The following is a 19,082-nucleotide window of genomic DNA, read 5'->3' as shown; positions in this document are numbered from 1 at the left end:
CCTTCTGAACAGCAGCCTGACATGTCTGCTGCTTGATACCTGTCGTTTCTTCATCACCAAACCTCAAATCTCATCATATCAATAGACTTCCAAATGTCATGCCTATCACCTCTTCTCGGAACCTGATTCCTCTAATAATCCCCTTCATAAAGGATTCGAAAAAGAAGGGGGATCTTCTCAAAAGCAAGGCACAAATGATAAGTTTCTAAATTCTTCTTAAACACTATCGCAGGCTTAAATCATTTAGTAATTCATCAAACAACTTGACCATCTCTTCCACCTTTAGACGATTAGGGGATCCACTTGTCCCCTTGGGGTCCTCGAGATAATAATGAGCCCTCCACCTACTAGGTAAGGTGCAAATTCTCCAGCTAAACCACACTAATAGCTATCTAGTCTTTCAGTCTTAGCTCAAACTGCACTACAGCAGGAGATCTTTCAGGAATTAAATATTCCATTAGAACCCAAAAAAAAAAAAATCTGTCAGATGTAAGGCCGAAGATTTGATGCTAAACAAATCAAGCTTGAACCAGCAAAACAAGCACCAAGTTAATTTCAAGCCCGAGCAAAAATTGATCAAACTTGATCAGACTCTCTCAAATATATTTGTATTATTATTTAGATGATGTACTGACAGGCCAAGGCTTTTGGAATCAATTAAATACTAATTCCAGCTTGAACTGAGCTTGATTCAATTTATATTAGTTTTAACTCAATTTAGATTTATCAAGCCAATCGATTAGGCTCATATTAGACTCAACTTAAAATTAAGCTTGAGTTGAGCTGGAAATAATAGTAAACAAATCACGATCAATCCAACAGTTCAGGTTTGAAATTAGTATCAAACCAAGCTTGAACAGACTCCAGTCTGATCAAGCTCAGCATGATTGCATCCCAAGTCAAACGTCCCTGAAATGAACCAGGAAGTGCGGAATGTGTGGGTGAACCTGTTCAGCAATCATGGACAACCCTATGGCAACATCACTACTTTCACATTCCACGGTCTTTTTTTTCTGCTCTCGATCGGATAGATGACTCAGCCTCAGCACAAACAACACCAGCAAATCGTTGATATATCTTAGAGCAATTAACAATCAAAGTGGAAGCACAATAGGATACAACTGCTTAAGTTCTAGTGTTTGTTCCATAAAATGTTGCTCCCAGCTCAGACAGGAATCCATTACGGTTTTGCTCTCACCCAGTCAACCAACAGGTAAACTTACATTCAATTGCGGATAAACAAAATGAAATCTTTGCAAAACAAGCACAAAATACATAATTATGCAGAATTTACTCCATTTTCTAGATTTGTTGTAGTGTGACAACCTTTGGAGTCCATGCAACCATCAATTTAACAAATTCACGTAAGCTTAATTGCAATCACAATACAAAAAATCCAAAACCACATACATAGCACAACTGATTTTTCACGACACCATATAAAGATCTTGCAATATATGCTGCATAGTGGAAGATGCAGTTATGTCAAATTGTTTCCATACTTTATATCAGAGCACAATGCCAAATTTACTGAAGGGCAAAAATATACATGACCATGCTAGATGGGTCTCTCGACATCACATAATAGAAAACGCAAGATTAATAGAACAAGTTAAAGACTTTTTAAGCACATGGCAACTTCTCGACAATTTCAACCATACTAATGGAAAGGAACAAAATTGGCATCGAGATTTGAAGCATTTATCTCATATATTTACAAAAAAAATTGGCAGTACAGGTCACAGAAAGAAAGCTGTGTTTCATTCATTTAGTGTATAATTTTTTTTTAAAAAAAACTGACGTAGGAGAGCACACAGGAATGTAGCAGGTTTTGAACTTTATACACCAACATGCATCTTTGTTGAAACCGACTTGATAATGAAGAGCCTCAAATTTACAGTGGCATCTGAGAGCACAGAGGATACTGCAAGGAATTTAGGAGAATTACCACTTGTTCTGCATATACAGCAAGATGCTCAACACACCATCTTGTACTCATATGTCAAATCCTGGCATGGCAAACTGCGAAGCAAAGGCCTCAACACGGTCTCGAAGATCAATAACATCTCTGTTGCACTGAAGACCCTGGAGAAACTCCTTTTGTAACTTCCCATGTTCCCTGTGCACATTACTTGCGATTTGTGCAGCTCTCAGAAGAAATTCAGCAATCATTTCAAAATCTCCCTCCAAACAACCTCTTGTAGTCATGGCAGGGGTGCCTTTAGATAGCAAAACCAAAAGTGGTTATGAACTTTCCAATAGAACGAAATACATTTGAGATTAAGATTATTCCAGGGACAAGCAAATACATCATACACTTGCATTTGCACATGCACACATACACACGAGCACATATAAATTATGGGACATTACCTATTCTCACTCCTGCGGGAGAGAACGCACCATTATCACCAAAGACGGGGGTTTTATTCAGTGTAATGTGGCAGGCCTCACAAACCTTTTCAAAGTTCTTGCCTGTTCCAAATAAAGAAAATAAAGACCAAGTAATTCCTCAGCTAATTATATTTTCTGCATAATGCATTACATCAATTGTTTCAATACCCTATTAAATAAAAAATAAGCTTAGTTGACAAAAATTAAGGCTGCAAACAAACCAAGCTGCTCATGAGCAGCTCGCGGTTGGCTCAGTAGTTATTCATTTAAGCTCGGCTCAGCTAAAAAACAAGCCAAGTTCAGACATTTTTTAGAGCTCAGCTCCATAAACAAGCCATGCCAGAACATTGGCTCTGTCCAATAACAGTGGGAAAGCTCAAGCCTCCTCAATAAAAGCTCCGCTCAGAGCCAGCCAAGCTGAGATTCAGGCCGAGCTTGAACACTATTTGAAGCTTCGCTCAAGCTCAAGCCAAGCTCTACCAGCCGCCCAAATATATCACGCTGCATCAAGCAGCCTGATACTTGGATGGTTTTGGCTCATTTGCACACCAAACAAAAAATGACCTTCGGAGAATTATGGGTCCTGATATGTGTGTGGCCTATTTGTGGCATCGGAGATGCACATAATTAACCTCTAGAAGTCAAGAATTTGTTAATTTTCTTAATGTCATCTTGTCTGTTAAAAGTGAGAATGCCATTAAGCATACAAAGCTAAAGTAAAGAATGGGGAAAAGTCAAGAAACTCAAACACCCTACCTGACCACAAATTCTGTGCTGGGGGAGTCTTGATCTTGGTTGGAGAGCACAACTACCAAAATAATTTCTCCAGAAAACCTACTTCTAAAGTAGTTAGTAGTTTAACCCTGATGAGTTTGATACCGAGTACTCTTTCCTACATGCATCAATTTGTCATAAGAGCTTTATGGCTATCAGGACTAATAGCTAGGACAAAGCCTACCAAAGTCAGAAGAATATTCATCCATGCCCAATTGACTAGCTATCGCACTAGGCCAAGTCCCTCCAGCAGTGGGCTAGGTCAGTTGAGTTTGAAAGTTAACCTTACATTTTGACATCACTCGATATTTGAGAACCAACCTTGGTAGCTGCGACGGCCCAACCCATGTCAGAATCCCAGCCAGCCCAACAAAAATATATATATATATATAAAACAGAGGAGAAGACTCCTCTCGCCGGCTCCCAATCGGAGTCGGAAACAAGTTTCCTCCGGCCCTATTTAAAGAGGAGATCCCTCCTCTCTCCTTTCCACCGAAAATTCTAAGCTCAAACAGTGGCAATCGCCGGAAAAATTCCGCGGAAGACCGTCCCTGTGCCGTCCAATTTCTCGCCGGAAAAGCTTCGCCGGCGACGGAGGTAAGCCTCCTCCCCTTCCTCTCTTCTCCCTCTTCCTTCCCGTGCCGATGTGCACGCTCGCCGGCGACCGAAGTCGCCGGATTTTGTTGCGGAAGTAACCTTCATTTTTGCCGTTTCTCTTTGATTCCGACGCTGGTGGTCACCGCCGACCACCGAGTTTGGCCTCCTCTTGCCGCCGGGTCGCCTCTCCTCCTGCCGATGGCCGCCCCACGCGGGTTGCGCCGCCGATCGGCCACCCAACGAGGGGACCTCAAGGTCCCCTGTTTCAGCCCAAAAGAAACCCACGAGAGAAGAAAAAAAAAAAAGAAGAAGAAGAAGGAAAAGAAAAAGAAAAAGAAAAGAAGAAGGAAAAGAAAAGAAAAAGAAAAGAAAAAAGAAGAAAAAAAAAGAAAAAGGAAAAGAAAAAGGAAAAGGAAAAAAAAAGAGAGAGAGAAGAAAAAAAATAAAATAATAATAATATAATAATAATAATAAATAGGATTTTCTCTCCTCTCTCTTCCGTGAAGGAAAAAAAAAGAGAAAGAAAGAAAAAAAATAAAATAAATTAATTTATAAATAATAAAATATGAGAAAGAGAGTTTCTCTCTTCCCTCTCTCTTCAGTCTGAACTAGTATTTTCTCTCTCTAGAATTGGACTTTCTCCTCTCTCTAGAATCCTCTCTCTAGATTATTTCTCTCTCCTAAGATTTTTAGAATTTTGAGAAGAATGATGATGAATTTAAATGATCCTCGTGATGGATTTTTGATCCGTGATCGTCGGACGGTACACCGACATCCACTTTGATCAGATCAAGTATTTTTAGATTTTATTTCTCATGATCTTATTGAATTGTCCACATGATAATCTTAGCATGATTTGATCTGATCGATCGAATTTATTGAATCATATCGTCTGAGGAGTTCAAGATGAGTTTTCTCTCTCTAAAATTTTCTCTCTAAAATTTTCTCTCTAAAGTCATTTCTCTCTCTCGATCGATTTCTCTCTTGATCGATTTATCAATGAGGAAATTCTTTCAATAGTCCTGATCTGATTCTAATGAAGAACTCTGATCCATGATTGTCAGACAGCATACTGGCACCCACCTTAATCAGACCATGAATCTTTAGATTTGATTATCCATGATTTCGATCTAGCCATGACTTGATTTGATCATGTTGATTTCACCAATCGAGATATTGGACCAATCGTAATGTTGGATTTTGTCACCTGATCAATTTAAATTGTACCTCATGAATTCTCTCTCCTCTGATTTTCTCTCTCACTTGATTTTATGAAATCGATGAAGAAACCTCGGTCCTATCACTTCGAATCCGATTTGATCTGATAGTCAAACTTTGGATCGTTTAGGTCCTAATTAGATTTTGATTAGATGAAATTAGATGATCGGACCCAATCTAAATCGTTGAAATATGGTATTCGTATTCTTTCTAATTATTGAAATTGATTCTGTATAGGATTGTGGATGTTTGATCATGGGATATCGCAATATGATCTACGAACAGAATTTTTGGAAGAAAAATTTATAGAATTATGTGGATTTATTGGAATGCGTTCGAGGTAAGTAATGTTTCACTTTTTTAGATTTATCGGCAAATTATAATATATTTTTCTGACATGATTTGTGAAACGATGCATGAATTGGATGAATGGTATTTTGTTATGAAAACATCTTATTTGAAATGTTATGATGAAGCATGATTGAACATATTGATTTCATGATGCATTATGTTGATTGATTTCGATACTACATGATTATATGTTTTATTATCGAAATTAGAATATGAAATATGATTTATGAAGAATTATGATATAAGAAACATTATGAATTGACAACCTGACTATGTAAAGACCCCGCCAATGGGGCATATACGTTGCAATTGATTGTCCTGAGGGTTTATGTCGCCAGCGAGACCAGCGACAAACCGCCAGTGAGACCAGCGATTCCAAAGGACATGGCTGCCAGATGATTCGCAGCCTACCGCAAGCAGATACGCGGTATTATGACCCTGCCACAGGAAAAATGTGGTCATAGCTCATGGTTGACGAAAAGAAATTGAAGAACAAAAGAAATTGAAATCTCGAAAGAAACTTGAATTTTCGGAAAAGAAATGAATTTGGCATGAATTATGTTGTATAATTGAAATTGATTTCGAATTGATTAACTCTATATGCTTATTTTCTATAAATGATTATTTACTTATATGCCTGATGAAATCTGTTGAGAAGTGATCATTGCTTACTGGGCTGTCTAGCTTATTACCTCCTATTTACTGTTTTTACAGATGTTGAAGAATTAAGATGATACAAGATATAAATGGAAGAGTGATCAGAAGCAGAATCTTCATACTTTTATTTTAGGTTGAAAGGCTTATTGAATTTGATGCAAGGACTATGAATCATTGTTGAATTTATTGAGACATTAAGGAAAAAAATTTAGGTCGTTATGTTTTGGATTTAAATTATTGACTAATTATTCCGCTGTTGGTTTAAGATAACATGATAAGATGCCTTGCATGCTTATAGGAAGAGTTTTCTATGAGTATGCGGCATTGCCATGACCCTCGATTCACAATCTCGGGTCGGGGGCGTGACAGTAGCACACTATTATTGTATCACACTTTTCTAAACAACATAGAAATCCCCAAAAGAAAGGCATGGTGATTTATGATGGACCATAACTAACAATCATCTGTTTCAATTTCTTTGATGAAAAGACACTAGCCTTCCATGCAAGACCAAAAAATCATATCTTGAGTTAGGATTCTTTTGTCACAAAAAACAGGCAATAGGAAATAAATAGTCCCTCTTCTTACAATCAAACACTCAGGATTATGCCTAGTAAGACCATTTAATGGTAACTCCATCAATGATAGGCCTCATTTTTGCTCTCCCCATCAGATGTTTGTGAAGTTTCTGGGATACAGATTAAATACTAGTAGACCCTTATCCAACACAAAATGAACTCACTAATTCTCCATTCTCATCTCCATGGAAATATGAGCCATTGCCCTTCACTAATAAGGACTCGGAGGCATGTTAAACACGTAGTGCAGGCCCAAAGAAAACAAAAGTTGAGATACATCTTCTCACCCTTATTGTTGCTTGCAATACATAACTTTCGTGACCATTGTCTTCCTCTTAGTTGACAATAATCATGGGCCAATAAGGTTTTTCCTCTCCATCCACCAAAATGATGATTTAACTCTAGCATAAAGCCACATTTGTCTTGGCTTTTTTTGTTTTTCTTTTTCCTCTTTTTTTTTTTTTTTGCACTTTTTTCTTATACCATCAACTCCCAAAACTTCAAAGTGTGGGTCACCTGGTTAGATTCATGACACCAGAACCTCTAAAACCTCTTCTCTTCCTATAACTCCACTGGCATCTCATCCCGTCCTAACATTTTGCCATTCACTCTAACAAAACCTCCATTGTGGATGCCCTAAATCAGCATCCCTCTAACAAGAACTCCTCAGTATCCCATATTTGTCATGTTAGTTATACCTATAAATCTCACATCCACGAAAGTAGACTCTTATGGTTAAATGGATCCAATATTCATTCCACTATAACCTTAACATGGCATGTAATTGATAAATGCTCCATTAAATGTTGAATTACCATCCATGTTAGTCAGGCTTCGGCAATTATTACCTAAAACCTGTAATCTATCATCCAAAGACATTCAAGTATTCAACACACTAGTATATTATATTGCACTAGTACCAAAACTTATCTTCCAAACATGGTGATCAAGAACAAGATATTGCATTAGTACCAAAACTTATCTTCCAACATGATGATGAAAATAAGGAAGGCACATAACATTCTCAATGACAGGCTCATATCAGAAAACTTATCAAGCATGGTTTAAGAAAGACTTAGTGACCACAGGATTGTAATGCATAGTTTCAGATATAATCAGACAATCCTCACAATTTTCCTACACTATTTTAAATAACTATTCATACTTAAGGATTTATCTTTCAATAATCAGTGGAGTGAATAACCTGGTTCAGGTTTTGGATCACCCAAGCTTAATGCTATTGTTGACAGTTAAACGAGCACCAACCAAATGGTTGAGACGAGTTTTTTAGTGAACGAGCTGGGTTCAATTCCAAAGCTTAATCAACTAAAGCAGGACATCCAACACACCTCTTTTGTTAGGTAAAAGTCAAAATTCATTAGGGAGAAGATGTCACATGATCTTTTAGGAAGTCCTTCCAACCCCTTAACAAGTTTGTCCACCTTCAAGTAAGAGGCCCTCAAACAAGTGAAGATGAACTACCTTTCCAGCACCATCACAAATTTCATAAAGAAAGTCAAGACAGTATCCTCTCTCTCTTTAGCATAAGTGACAACATCCTGCAGAGCATCCTCAAAAATTATAGTTGCAGAATCATTCAGCGGATGTAACTTGTACAGAATAACCCAGACAAATACTTAAGAAAGAATGGCCACATGAAGGTAGAAACAGAAGCTTGATAAAGAGGGGAAGGTTAGAAGATAAATGGAAAACTATGAAGTGGTTAATACTTTAAAAATGCAATGCTTCTCCTCTATTTGCTAACTGAGAACCTAACCTCTCTGTTAATCAATAATGTCACATCATTGTCATTTGTCAAAATTAACTATAAAATATCAAGATATAAAGGTCCCCTTTAGGCTTGATAAGAATTTATTAACATGCTCAAGAAAACATAGCCATGACAGGAAAGCATAAGAACTGTAAAGGGTTCTAAATACCTGTTAATCCAAATGTTCTTAGATCCCAAAGTAGCAAATGATTATCTGTACCCCCAGTGACTAATCTGCAATTTCTTCTCAGCAAAGCAGATGCTAATGCTTGAGCATTTTTCTTAACCTGCTGAATATATGCTTTATACACAGGTGTAGCCACTTGATTCAATGCTATTGCCAAAGCAGCTATATGGTTATTGTGAGGTCCCCCTTGAAGTGATGGGAAAACAGCAAAATTTATCCTATCTTCAAAATCATACTGCTCACTCTCATCTACCCGACCACTAGAAAATCCATGCTTCCTCATCTTTCTTCCTTTTCTGAAAAAGATTATACCACCCCTAGGACCTCGAAGGCTTTTGTGAGTTGTTGAAGTAACAATATCACAATAGTCAAATGGGCTGAGGCACTCCTGCACATGGTAACACCAACATGCAATCAACAGTGCTGATATATACCCAATATCTGACAGAAATTTTTCTTACACCATTGAATACTACTGAGACATATGATGAGCAGAATTGACTCTACAAATATATATTTAAACAAATATTAAAAACTTTAATCATTTGAAGCTAAAACGGGACTCAAATGTTACCACTCCAAGAGATAATAAAGAGCAGCATATTAACAACGTTGTTTTAGTAAGGATGAATATACCAAAATCCCCTATACCAAGCAGATGCATATTCAGAAGCAAAGTTGGCAACCATTACTTTACAATATTTGTAGTTGATTGCTATGCAATAAGCCTGGTAAAAAAATGAGTAGAAAACATTAACTAAATTCTCTCCGGTACCTTAAACAAATGATGGCCAGTTCCTTCCTAATGCAATCGTGAAGTTTACCTAACTCTTAATTTGTTTTGTTAAATACATAAACTTGGTAGCTCTGTGGCACTTTTTATTGCATCATCATACCGAACATGGACTAGAGATTAATACATATCTAGGTATTCAAGAGATGCTCACACTTGTAATGCTGTTTCTGTAAGTCCAGTCGACAAATTAATGATACCCATGCATTTCATTGCAGGCCATGTTTCTACAAACATGACCTTTTTTTTCTTCACCTATTCAACAAGCAAGGGATATCTTCAAGTTTTTACCACTAGCAAACCTCATCTAATGTTAACAGTTCTATGAACAAATAAAAGGCTACTGAAAATTATAAACAACTTAATGTTCTGCTTTCAGTTTATCCTTTTCATTTTCAAAGAATGCCTTTTTCCATGACACTGAGCTTTTTTGTCCAATTTCTATTTCAGTTGTCACCTAATACTTTGATCCAACTAATATTATCTAATATAACCTTTTCAAGATGGACTACATTACTGCACGTATAACTGTTACTACTAGCATCCAAGCTTATGATTTACAGAGCTTTAAATATCAGGACTCATTCGAAAATCATGCATTTCACACTGGATCACAATGGAAGTTCACATACTTTTCAACAAAACCAAAATTTTACTCCTTTATTCTCTCTCATGATAAATTTTATGTTCTCCCATCATGATTTTTCACCCTAGGTTGCTGCCCTTCCTTTCAACCATTTAATGTTTAAGGTGTTGCTGCTGTCAAGTCTTTTTTTTTTAAAGAAAAATAAATTTCTTTTTAGTGACTTCTGTCAGAGTGAACAAAATTCAAAAACATGGAATTCTCCTTTTCCCCTATATATAGGTTTTATACCAAGAGGTTTGAAGCTAAGATTGGGTACTGAAGCATTAGCGTCATGCTTATCCAGAGAACTCCAACTCTTAAAACATTACTGGATATAGAGTTTTCTCTGGTCATTCAACAACTTCCATTTATTCTTGCATCATTTTAGCATATCATAATCTACCAAATGGAAGAAACAGCTTAATTAAAGTATCACAACATCAGCCTCCATTATCAATCAAATAAAAACTAGCATGACATATGAAGACAAATTCTGCTTACCCTTATTTCACGACACAAGGTATTGACCCCCAAAAAAAAAAATATTTTGAGAAACAGGGAGGTGCATATTGGATATCATGTACTTTAATATATAGGCTATTTAACAATTCTAAGCAATGAATTGACCTAAAAATTATATAAGAAGAAAAGAAGCTTTCCAGAGAAAATAATTCACCTTGGCTGCCACAAGCCCACTGATGTGAGCCATATCACACATCAACACTGCCCCACACTTGTCCGCAATCTGTCTAAACCGAGCATAGTCCCACTCCCTGGGATAAGAGCTCCCTCCACAGATCAATATCTTTGGGCGGTAATCGATCGCCTTGTCCTCAAGCTTATCATAGTCGATATACCCTGTTTGAGGATTTACTTTATATGACAAGCTTTCGAAGAATATTGAAGCCCCTGATATCTTCTTGCCACCAGGTGTATGGTAGCCATGACTCACATGCCCACCTGACGGTGATTCCAAACCCATGATTCGATCCTTCGGGAGCAAAAGCCCGTATATACTGCAAAATTAGCAGAGGTACACGAGTATGGCTGGACGTTCACACCCCAGCTCTCTGGATCAAGGCCAAAGGCAGCAAGGGCACGATTGCAGCAGAGCCGCTCAATTCGATCAATATGCTGGTTCCCGCAGTAGTACCGGGCACCGGGCATTCCCTCAGAGTATTTGTTGGTCAGGTGGCTACCGAGGGCTTCCAGCACCGCGCGGCACACGAAATTCTCCGAGGCAACGAGCTCGATTCCCCGGACCTGCCGCTGCCTCTCCTTCTCCATGATATCGAACACGTCCGGGTCCGCGGTGGAAAGAGGCTGATTTCCCCAGGCCCGGATGGTGGCCCGCCGAGACTCGAGGTCAGGCCCCACGGCGGCTCTCTTCGATGGATGCAGCGACGTCGACGAGCAAGAAGACGAGGACTCCCCCCTCCGCTGCCTCTTGAGGCACATCGGGTACCCCAAGATGCTGAATTTCTCCTGCCGCCGCTCGTCGTCAGACTCGTCAGGATCGTTGGCCCCGACGGAGGAGGCATCGCCGAGATTCTCCGACTGCTGATCGAGGAGCTGCAGAGGGATCTGGGATGGGTCGCCAACGCTGGGGTCGATCTGGAGGGTGACGGAGTCATCGGTGATGGGGGCGCGGGGCGGCGCCGCTGCGTGGGGGCGGTTGAACGCTAACGAGAGACCGAATCGGGGGAGCGTGAGATCCATGGCGAGGGGCGTTCAAGGTGCCAAAACCGTAACCCTAGCCTCAGAGACAGGCGGTGGAGGAGGAGCAGCAGTGACAATGACAACAACAGCAGCGGCGGAAGCAGTAGTGGAAGGAGGAAAAGGGAGGGCGAGGAGGAGCTTCCATTAATGGCGGTCGGAGGAGCAAGATGGCGAGCGAGAGAAAGAGCAGGAGAGGGAGATAAAAGGCCCAACGAAAGTCTTAACCTACCTCAAGAACGGGGGAGAGGCCTGAGAGGGACGGGTCGTAACGTCGTGGTGGGGCAACCACCGGGATTTTGTACGGTAATGTGGAAGAACAATGCACCTGGACGGGATTCGAGTTGAATGCCATGGATCCGCCTCGTTCGCACCGGAGGGATCGGGTCACCGTCCCGGTTTTTTAATATCAAACTTTTCATTATTTCCAAGTCGCGTCAAAAAAATAATGCCTCGAGGCCGAACTCAATTACCAAGACATCTCCGTACCACGTTTCATCGGGGGATTGGCTGCTCAACCGAAACCCACCAATGTACTGGTGCCACGTTGCAGCGCCTGTTTGGAGGATGGGGGTTGTGAATTGGACGGCCGCGCTGGGGTGAGGGGGACGGGGGAGGAGGGGCGGATCCATGCCGTGCGCGTGTGGATAGGATATTCGCGAAGGCCGAGTTGTGTTGAATAAGACGGAGAGCTCCTGCCACGTTTCTTTGCAAGCTTCCGGGCACGATAATTAAGGAAGCTTCGAGGAAGGGTAGAAAGGCGGGAAGGTGACCGTTCCAAATGGAGGTTGGTCTACCAAACGGATGGCCGGCGGTTTTCTAGGGTATCCTATGAATTCAAAGGAGATCAAACAAAGAAAATTTTACGTTTTTGATCATTTTTATGATGGTCAAGTTTTAAGATATTTTAGCTATTCTAACCAAGCAACCATGAATGGCCTCCAACCACATGGACATCTAGTGCCAAACATATACAGATATATAATATGGTTATAGTTATGTATATCAATGGTGGGGAGGTCCTCTCACAAAAGTTCTAATAAGCACATATATTTATGTGTATTTTTCCAACATTATTTTAGCAAATTTTTTAATTTTTTTTTTAATGGCCGTGAAATTTAACCAACCAAACACATAAAGTAGAAATATCCAAGTAACATGATTTAGTTTGATATAATCCTACAATGTATAGTAATATAAATATCTAAGAAAATATCGATTATAAATCAATATCGATGAAAAATAATTAACTAATTCCAACAATATAAAGAAAATAGGAGAGGTGTTCATACATAACTTCTCCTTCGTATGTTATAACTAGAGGGAGATATCAAATATGACTTTTAGAAAATCATGAAATCTGCTCGGCATGTTAAGTTATATCATATTATTAACAAAATTATTTTAATAGTATAGGACACTATAAATAGTTTAATTTCATAATTATGTTTAGTATGTAGCCTCTCCAGCTACATTCCCAAGATATTATGGCTTATGATGTGGACAATTAGGTCACATTTGGCATAGGGTACTAACTATAAGCTCACTAATGATAGAGGTGGAGATGACAGGATCACTATATTTAGTTGCATAGCTTATATAGTAGTGATTCTAAATAATCTTTACTTTTAAAATCATCATCCAATCTGGTAATGTTAAACTCATCCTTGAAGATTGGTTTTTAAACTTCCTCTGGAGTAATAACATTGGGCTAAAATTTAGTAACAAAAATACCTGGACCATAGTAGAAAAATTATTTTCAAAAATATCAATATGTGAGAATAAAATTTATTTTAGCTAGGAAGGGTATGATAATCCCATAAAAAAAAATTCTTCTAATTGGGAAGATTTGATAATCCATAAAGTTATTTTAATCAATTTTGATTAATTTTTGTTTTTATTAGAATGACATATTTTGATAATTTATTTACATTGATATATTTTTTTCTATAATTTATTTTAGAATTTTATTTAGTAGTTGTAAAATATATGAAATATATCAAGTAGATCCACATAATATGTCAAATAGCTTAATTGTTGATATCTGAGGATGGTTAATCAGTGAAATATAGCATATTAAACACAGTAATTTTAGATTATTACAGATTAGATTACTCGGGATGAGGGCGATTTAAATTTATCATAGTGACTCTATTTAGATTGCCAAACACTTCTTCAATGTGTTCACTTTCATCTTATCTAATAAGATTCTATGAATCAATAAATAACTAGCTTATAACCTCATGTAATACATAGGATGTGATTTTTTTAAATAATATTTTATTTTATTTATTTATTTTATTCTATCTATTCTAAAAATCTATGATTCATACATGTTGTCTATTTAAATATCTACGATTCTAAATAGTATGTAATTATCTATTTTATTATGCATAAATATTTTATTATATTGATTTTTCTTAATCCTAATGTAGAAGCATCCATTGCTTAGATCAGATCCTGAACCGGATGTTACTGAACCTGAACCGAATTTGATTAGATCAGATCCGGAGCCCATTGATTATGCACCCTTAAGGCGGTCTGGTAGAGTACCATATCAACCGGACAGATACTATGGTTTTCTGGTCCGAGATGGCGATCCTGTCGAACTTGATGAAAATGATGAGGATCCGATCACCTACATGGATGCAATGCAGAGACCTGACTCTGAGAAATGGCTAGAGGCCATGAAATCCGAAATGGAGTCCATGAAGATCAACGATGTGTGGACATTGGTTGACTCACCCGAAGGAGTGAAACCCATAGGGTGTAAGTGGGTCTTCAAGAGGAAGAGGGACGCAGACGGAAAGGTGGAGACCTATAAAGCCCGTCTGGTTGTCAAGGGATATCGTCAACGTTATGGTATAGACTATGACGAGACGTTTTCTCCTGTGGCAATGCTCAAATCCATTCAGATTATGCTTGCGATAGCTGCCCATCTAGACTATGAAATCTGGCAGATGGATGTGACGACAGCTTTCCTAAACGGAGAGCTGGACGAAGAGGTGTATATGATACAACCTGAAGAGTTTACATCCACAGATGAGTCTAAAGTATGCAAGCTACAAAGGTCCATTTATGGACTTAAGCAGGCATCTCAGAGTTGGAACATACGTTTTGATAGGACGATCAAAACGTATGACTTCGTTAAAAACGGAGAAGAGCCCTGCATTTATAAGTGAGCTAATGGTCCAGTAGTAGTATTTCTTATATTGTATGTGGATGACATTCTCTTAATCGGGAATGATGTCCCTGCATTACAGGAATAAAGATTTGGCTATCGTCACAGTTCTCCATGAAGGATCTGGGAGAAGCTTCCTACATCCTAGGGATGAGGATCTATAGGATAGATCTAAAAGGTTGCTTGGCTTATCCCAGTCCACGTACATTGATACTATGCTGAAAAGGTTCAGCATAGAGAATTTAAGAAAGGCTATCTACCGATAGGCCATAGAATTTCTCTCTCAAAAAGGGATTGTTCGACAACACCTCAAGAGAGAGAGCGTATGGGTAGATTCCATATGCTTCGACAGTGGGATCTATCATGTACGCCATGACATGTACACGATCAGATATGGCATACTCACTAGGGGTAGTGAGTAGATACCAATCTGATCCAGGGGAGAATCACTGGAAGGTTGTTAAAACCATCCTGAAGTATTTAAGAAATACTAAGGACCAGTGACTTGTATATGGTGAATCAGACTTAAGACTTATAGGGTTTACAGACTCTAGTTTCAGTCTGATCGCGATGACAGCAAGAGTGTGTCAGGATTTACTTTTACCCTTAATGGTGGGGCTGTCTGCTGGAAGAGTTCCAAGCATCACACTGTGGCTGATTCAGTATGCGAGGCGGAGTATATTGCTGCATCAGATGCTGCCAAAGAAGCGGTGTGGCTGAGAAAATTCATCACCGAGCTAGCACCCTCCCTTGTTGGTCCAGTTTTGCTCTACTGTGATAGCTCTAGAGCCATTGCTCAGGCGAAGGAACCGAAGGCACACCAGCGGACGAAGCATATTCTGTGCCGCTACCATCTCATCCGAGAGATCGTGGATCGAGGTGATGTCGACCTTCAGAAGATCGACGGAAAGAAGAACCTGGCCGACCTATTCACTAAAGCCATTGCGGTGAAGGAGTTCAACGACTACAAGTCGAAGATGGGTAATAGATACTGCACCGATTGGCTTTAGGTCAAGTGGGAGATTGTTGGGAATAGTATCCCAAAGTCAATTGTCAGCCTGTTGACGGTTGTGCTCCTTTTGTATTAGCACATGAATTATAAATAAATAAAATTATTTTGACATTTTTTTATCACAAATGTTTCATCTTCTAATGAACTCCTGTGTTGTGGTGAAGTCCTTAGGACTATTTAGACTCGACAAAGGAGGATTTGTCGCTTAGTCCTTAAACCTGTTCGCGATCAAATGATACATTGTTACCAAGGACGACAATATTTATCGAGCATAGGTCGTTGTGTGCATATGGGTTGGTTGTCCTCATAACCAAGGAGTGTGGAGACACTGGTATGGCATACAGGTGAGATGTAATGGTACATCTGCACTGAACGTGATCGACTCCGGAGCTATTTTTGCTGTCAAGATTTGCTCCGATGGGATATGGGTATAAATGTCCCTCCGACCTGAGACCGCCACGGTGACTTGCAAGCAACTCACTGCACTTAGGCACTGGACTACCTGAATTTCTAATTCAGTGACGGAAGGCTGCTGGGTGTAGTCAAGTACTTGACTTGTCGGTGCGTGTGTCAAGATGGGATTGACCACTCCAGTTTGGAGCTGTGTACAGTCGTGTTTCAATTTAGCAAAATCTTGACCAGGTAGTCCTAGTGAGGAGTCACAGGACTAATTGAGTTGAGCACGATTCGGATGATCTCATCAGGGTTGACAGTTTAACCCTGAGTCATCCTAAACACAGGGGTCAAAAGGGATGAATTATACGGTAACCATATTCACGTAGGTTCTGAATGTTGTGATTGCGACTATTCGACCTATCCGTCGTCGGGTATCATTGCTAGATGGTCACTTCGATTAGTACAGAATTGGTTCCTGTGCTATCGTTTAGGTTCGAACTTGCAGGGTCACACACATTAGAGGTTCCTTTCTGATCTGATGGCTGATTATGAGTCTTATGTGTCTGGGACTCTATGATTGAGAATTAGGATTCTCTGATCATGAGTTCCACACATTTTGGGTACCGAGGTCAAAATTTTGAATTTCAAATTTTGAATTTGAAATTTGAACTCTTTGATCAGGGTTTCATATCGATGGTCTCTGATGCCTAATTGCCCATCGGATTTGGACTCAATATTTATGAGAGGTTTAATTAGTGATTTGATCGTTAATTAACTCAATTTGATTGAGTAATTATTTTTAGATCAAGTCCAATTGAATTGGATTCAGTTTGGATTGACCCGATTAGGTTAAGTGTTGATCTAATCGCTAAGGTGGCTTAGTCCCTGATTTGATCAGGGGTTAGGTTTAGTTAATTCCTGATTTGATTAGGATTTTATTGAGCCTAATTAAGCCTAATTGTGTTGGGTTTAATCTGGTCTAATTTTGCTTAACCTATTTTAATTAGGTTGGCTCAATTTGAATCAAACCATCTTGTTTTAAATTCCCTGCGCCACCCAACTTCCTTGCCCCATTTGAATTCACGAGAATAAATTTTCTCCCACGCAAAGCTCTCTCACGCCCATGTTACCGTGCGTCAATTATTTGGATTAACTTGGTTTGTTACCCATCCAAATTCAAAGGGGTTTTGAATTTGAATGGATAACCAAATAACCATGCGCCAGCTTATCCTCTTTTGTGCGCCCCATATTCCACACGAGAAATGGTTTCTTGTGAAAGTCTCTACGCACAAAAAAAAAGGCCACGCCATCTCTTCTTTCTCGCACAAATGGATGAGGATAAGATTGGTTGACACTTTAATTCAAATTTGATTTGAATTTAAGTGAGCAACCACCTCTTCTTATCCACTCACACGCTTTCAACATCTCTTACATGTTTTATAAAATGAGAAAGGGAGGGGGCGTGGAAAAAAAAAAAAGGAAAGAAAGAAGAGATAAGGGGCGTGGGGAGGTTCTGGAAAAATTTTGAAGTGTTCAAAATTTACCGAGAGGAGAGAAAAAGGAGAGAGAAGTGGGCGCAGGGTTTTTGGTGTGTACCCTAGGGTTTCTACCTAGGGTTCGGGAAGTGAGATTGGTATGCCACGAGTGTCGTGAGTCCACCAAATTTCAGAGAGAGATCCATCAGCCTCTCAACCAACCGTGCAGACGATCCGGAGCGTCCGAAGAGTCGGCACACATCGATCGAAGGAGTTCGATCAACATCAGCCATTAAAAGGATGAAATCATAAACTAGCATTCGTGAGGAACCGATCAGACGGAAGCTTCGTGTGGACGATCCGCAGAGGCCAGACACTAGTGTGGCTGCGACGTGAAGATCAGAGCCCCCCGACGGTGATCAGATTGCAGTGATCGACTACCCACAAAAGGTGATGTGTTCTGAACACAGTACAGTAAAAAGTTTACTGTTTCAAATTTGAATTTCAAATTTAAATGCATGCTGTTGTATCATATTTAGATCCTAGTGTATGGTTAATTAGTATTAATTAATGAGATTAATTAATAATTTAGCTGTAAAATAGTAATTTTGAAAAAGTTTTAAAATTACCATTTTGTCCCTGCACTGAATTTTTGCTTCACCAAGGATCTTGATAGGACGACCATACAATGACTGACAGCACCATCAAGGACGTTCTCCAAATGCTTCATGACCCTCATCGGAGGAGAAGGCCCTTGCATCGGTCGAGGGATGGTGATGCCCTAGTCCTCTCCTAGACCGTCTCCAACACCATCTTGAGCTTGCAACTAGTGACCAAGGGTAAGCACAGCCGCCCCTCAAAATCGAGCTCAAATGGGGTGGGCATCAAAGAGCACAAGGAGGAAGTCTCCGATGGGACTCGAATGGGGAGGAGCATTGGAGGCCAACACTGACTCTAACTATCGATGAATCCAGCTTGGCTAGCAAGGAGAAGCTCCACTGCCACCACTGTCAGACCCGCCACCTTGCCAGCGCCACCATTGGTGTCGCCATGAGCACCTTCCTCGCCAGCTCCAGTGCCGTTCTCCTCTGCCCATCAACTTCCACCACATTCGCCCCGACCTCTAGCAATGCCCACATCATCGCCACTTGCCCATAGCCCACCACCATGTGCAGCAGCATCAGCCCCCTGCCCGCCCTACATCCGCTCCGATTGTCGTCAGCATCCGGATGCACTCCTTCAAGTCATGCTCCCCTTCATCCTCCTTATGGTTCTCTCCATCCTTAAGAGTATCAATCGGATAGAAGGCTTAAAGCGAAACGAAGAAGCGGTCAAACAGGAAAACTTAGGTAATGCT

The 19,082-nt window shown here is 39.8% G+C and overlaps 1 protein-coding gene across 1 annotated transcript; it reads right to left on the bottom strand.

Moving 5' to 3' along the window:
- Window positions 1-1,679: 1,679 nt before the first annotated feature.
- On the bottom strand, window positions 1,680-11,994 carry LOC105051832 (serine hydroxymethyltransferase 7). The gene is given in 5 exon segments (XM_010932462.4): window positions 1,680-2,219; window positions 2,374-2,475; window positions 8,510-8,915; window positions 10,622-10,953; window positions 10,956-11,994. Coding segments are annotated over 5 exon segments (1,773 nt in total). The 5' UTR covers window positions 11,665-11,994; the 3' UTR covers window positions 1,680-1,995.
- Window positions 11,995-19,082: the final 7,088 nt, after the last annotated feature.

The sequence above is a fragment of the Elaeis guineensis genome, chromosome 9, assembly GCF_000442705.2.
Source record: "Elaeis guineensis isolate ETL-2024a chromosome 9, EG11, whole genome shotgun sequence".
NCBI lineage: Eukaryota > Viridiplantae > Streptophyta > Magnoliopsida > Arecales > Arecaceae > Elaeis > Elaeis guineensis.
Note: the sequence above shows the minus strand (reverse complement) of the source record. Positions and strands in the feature narration are given on the sequence as shown.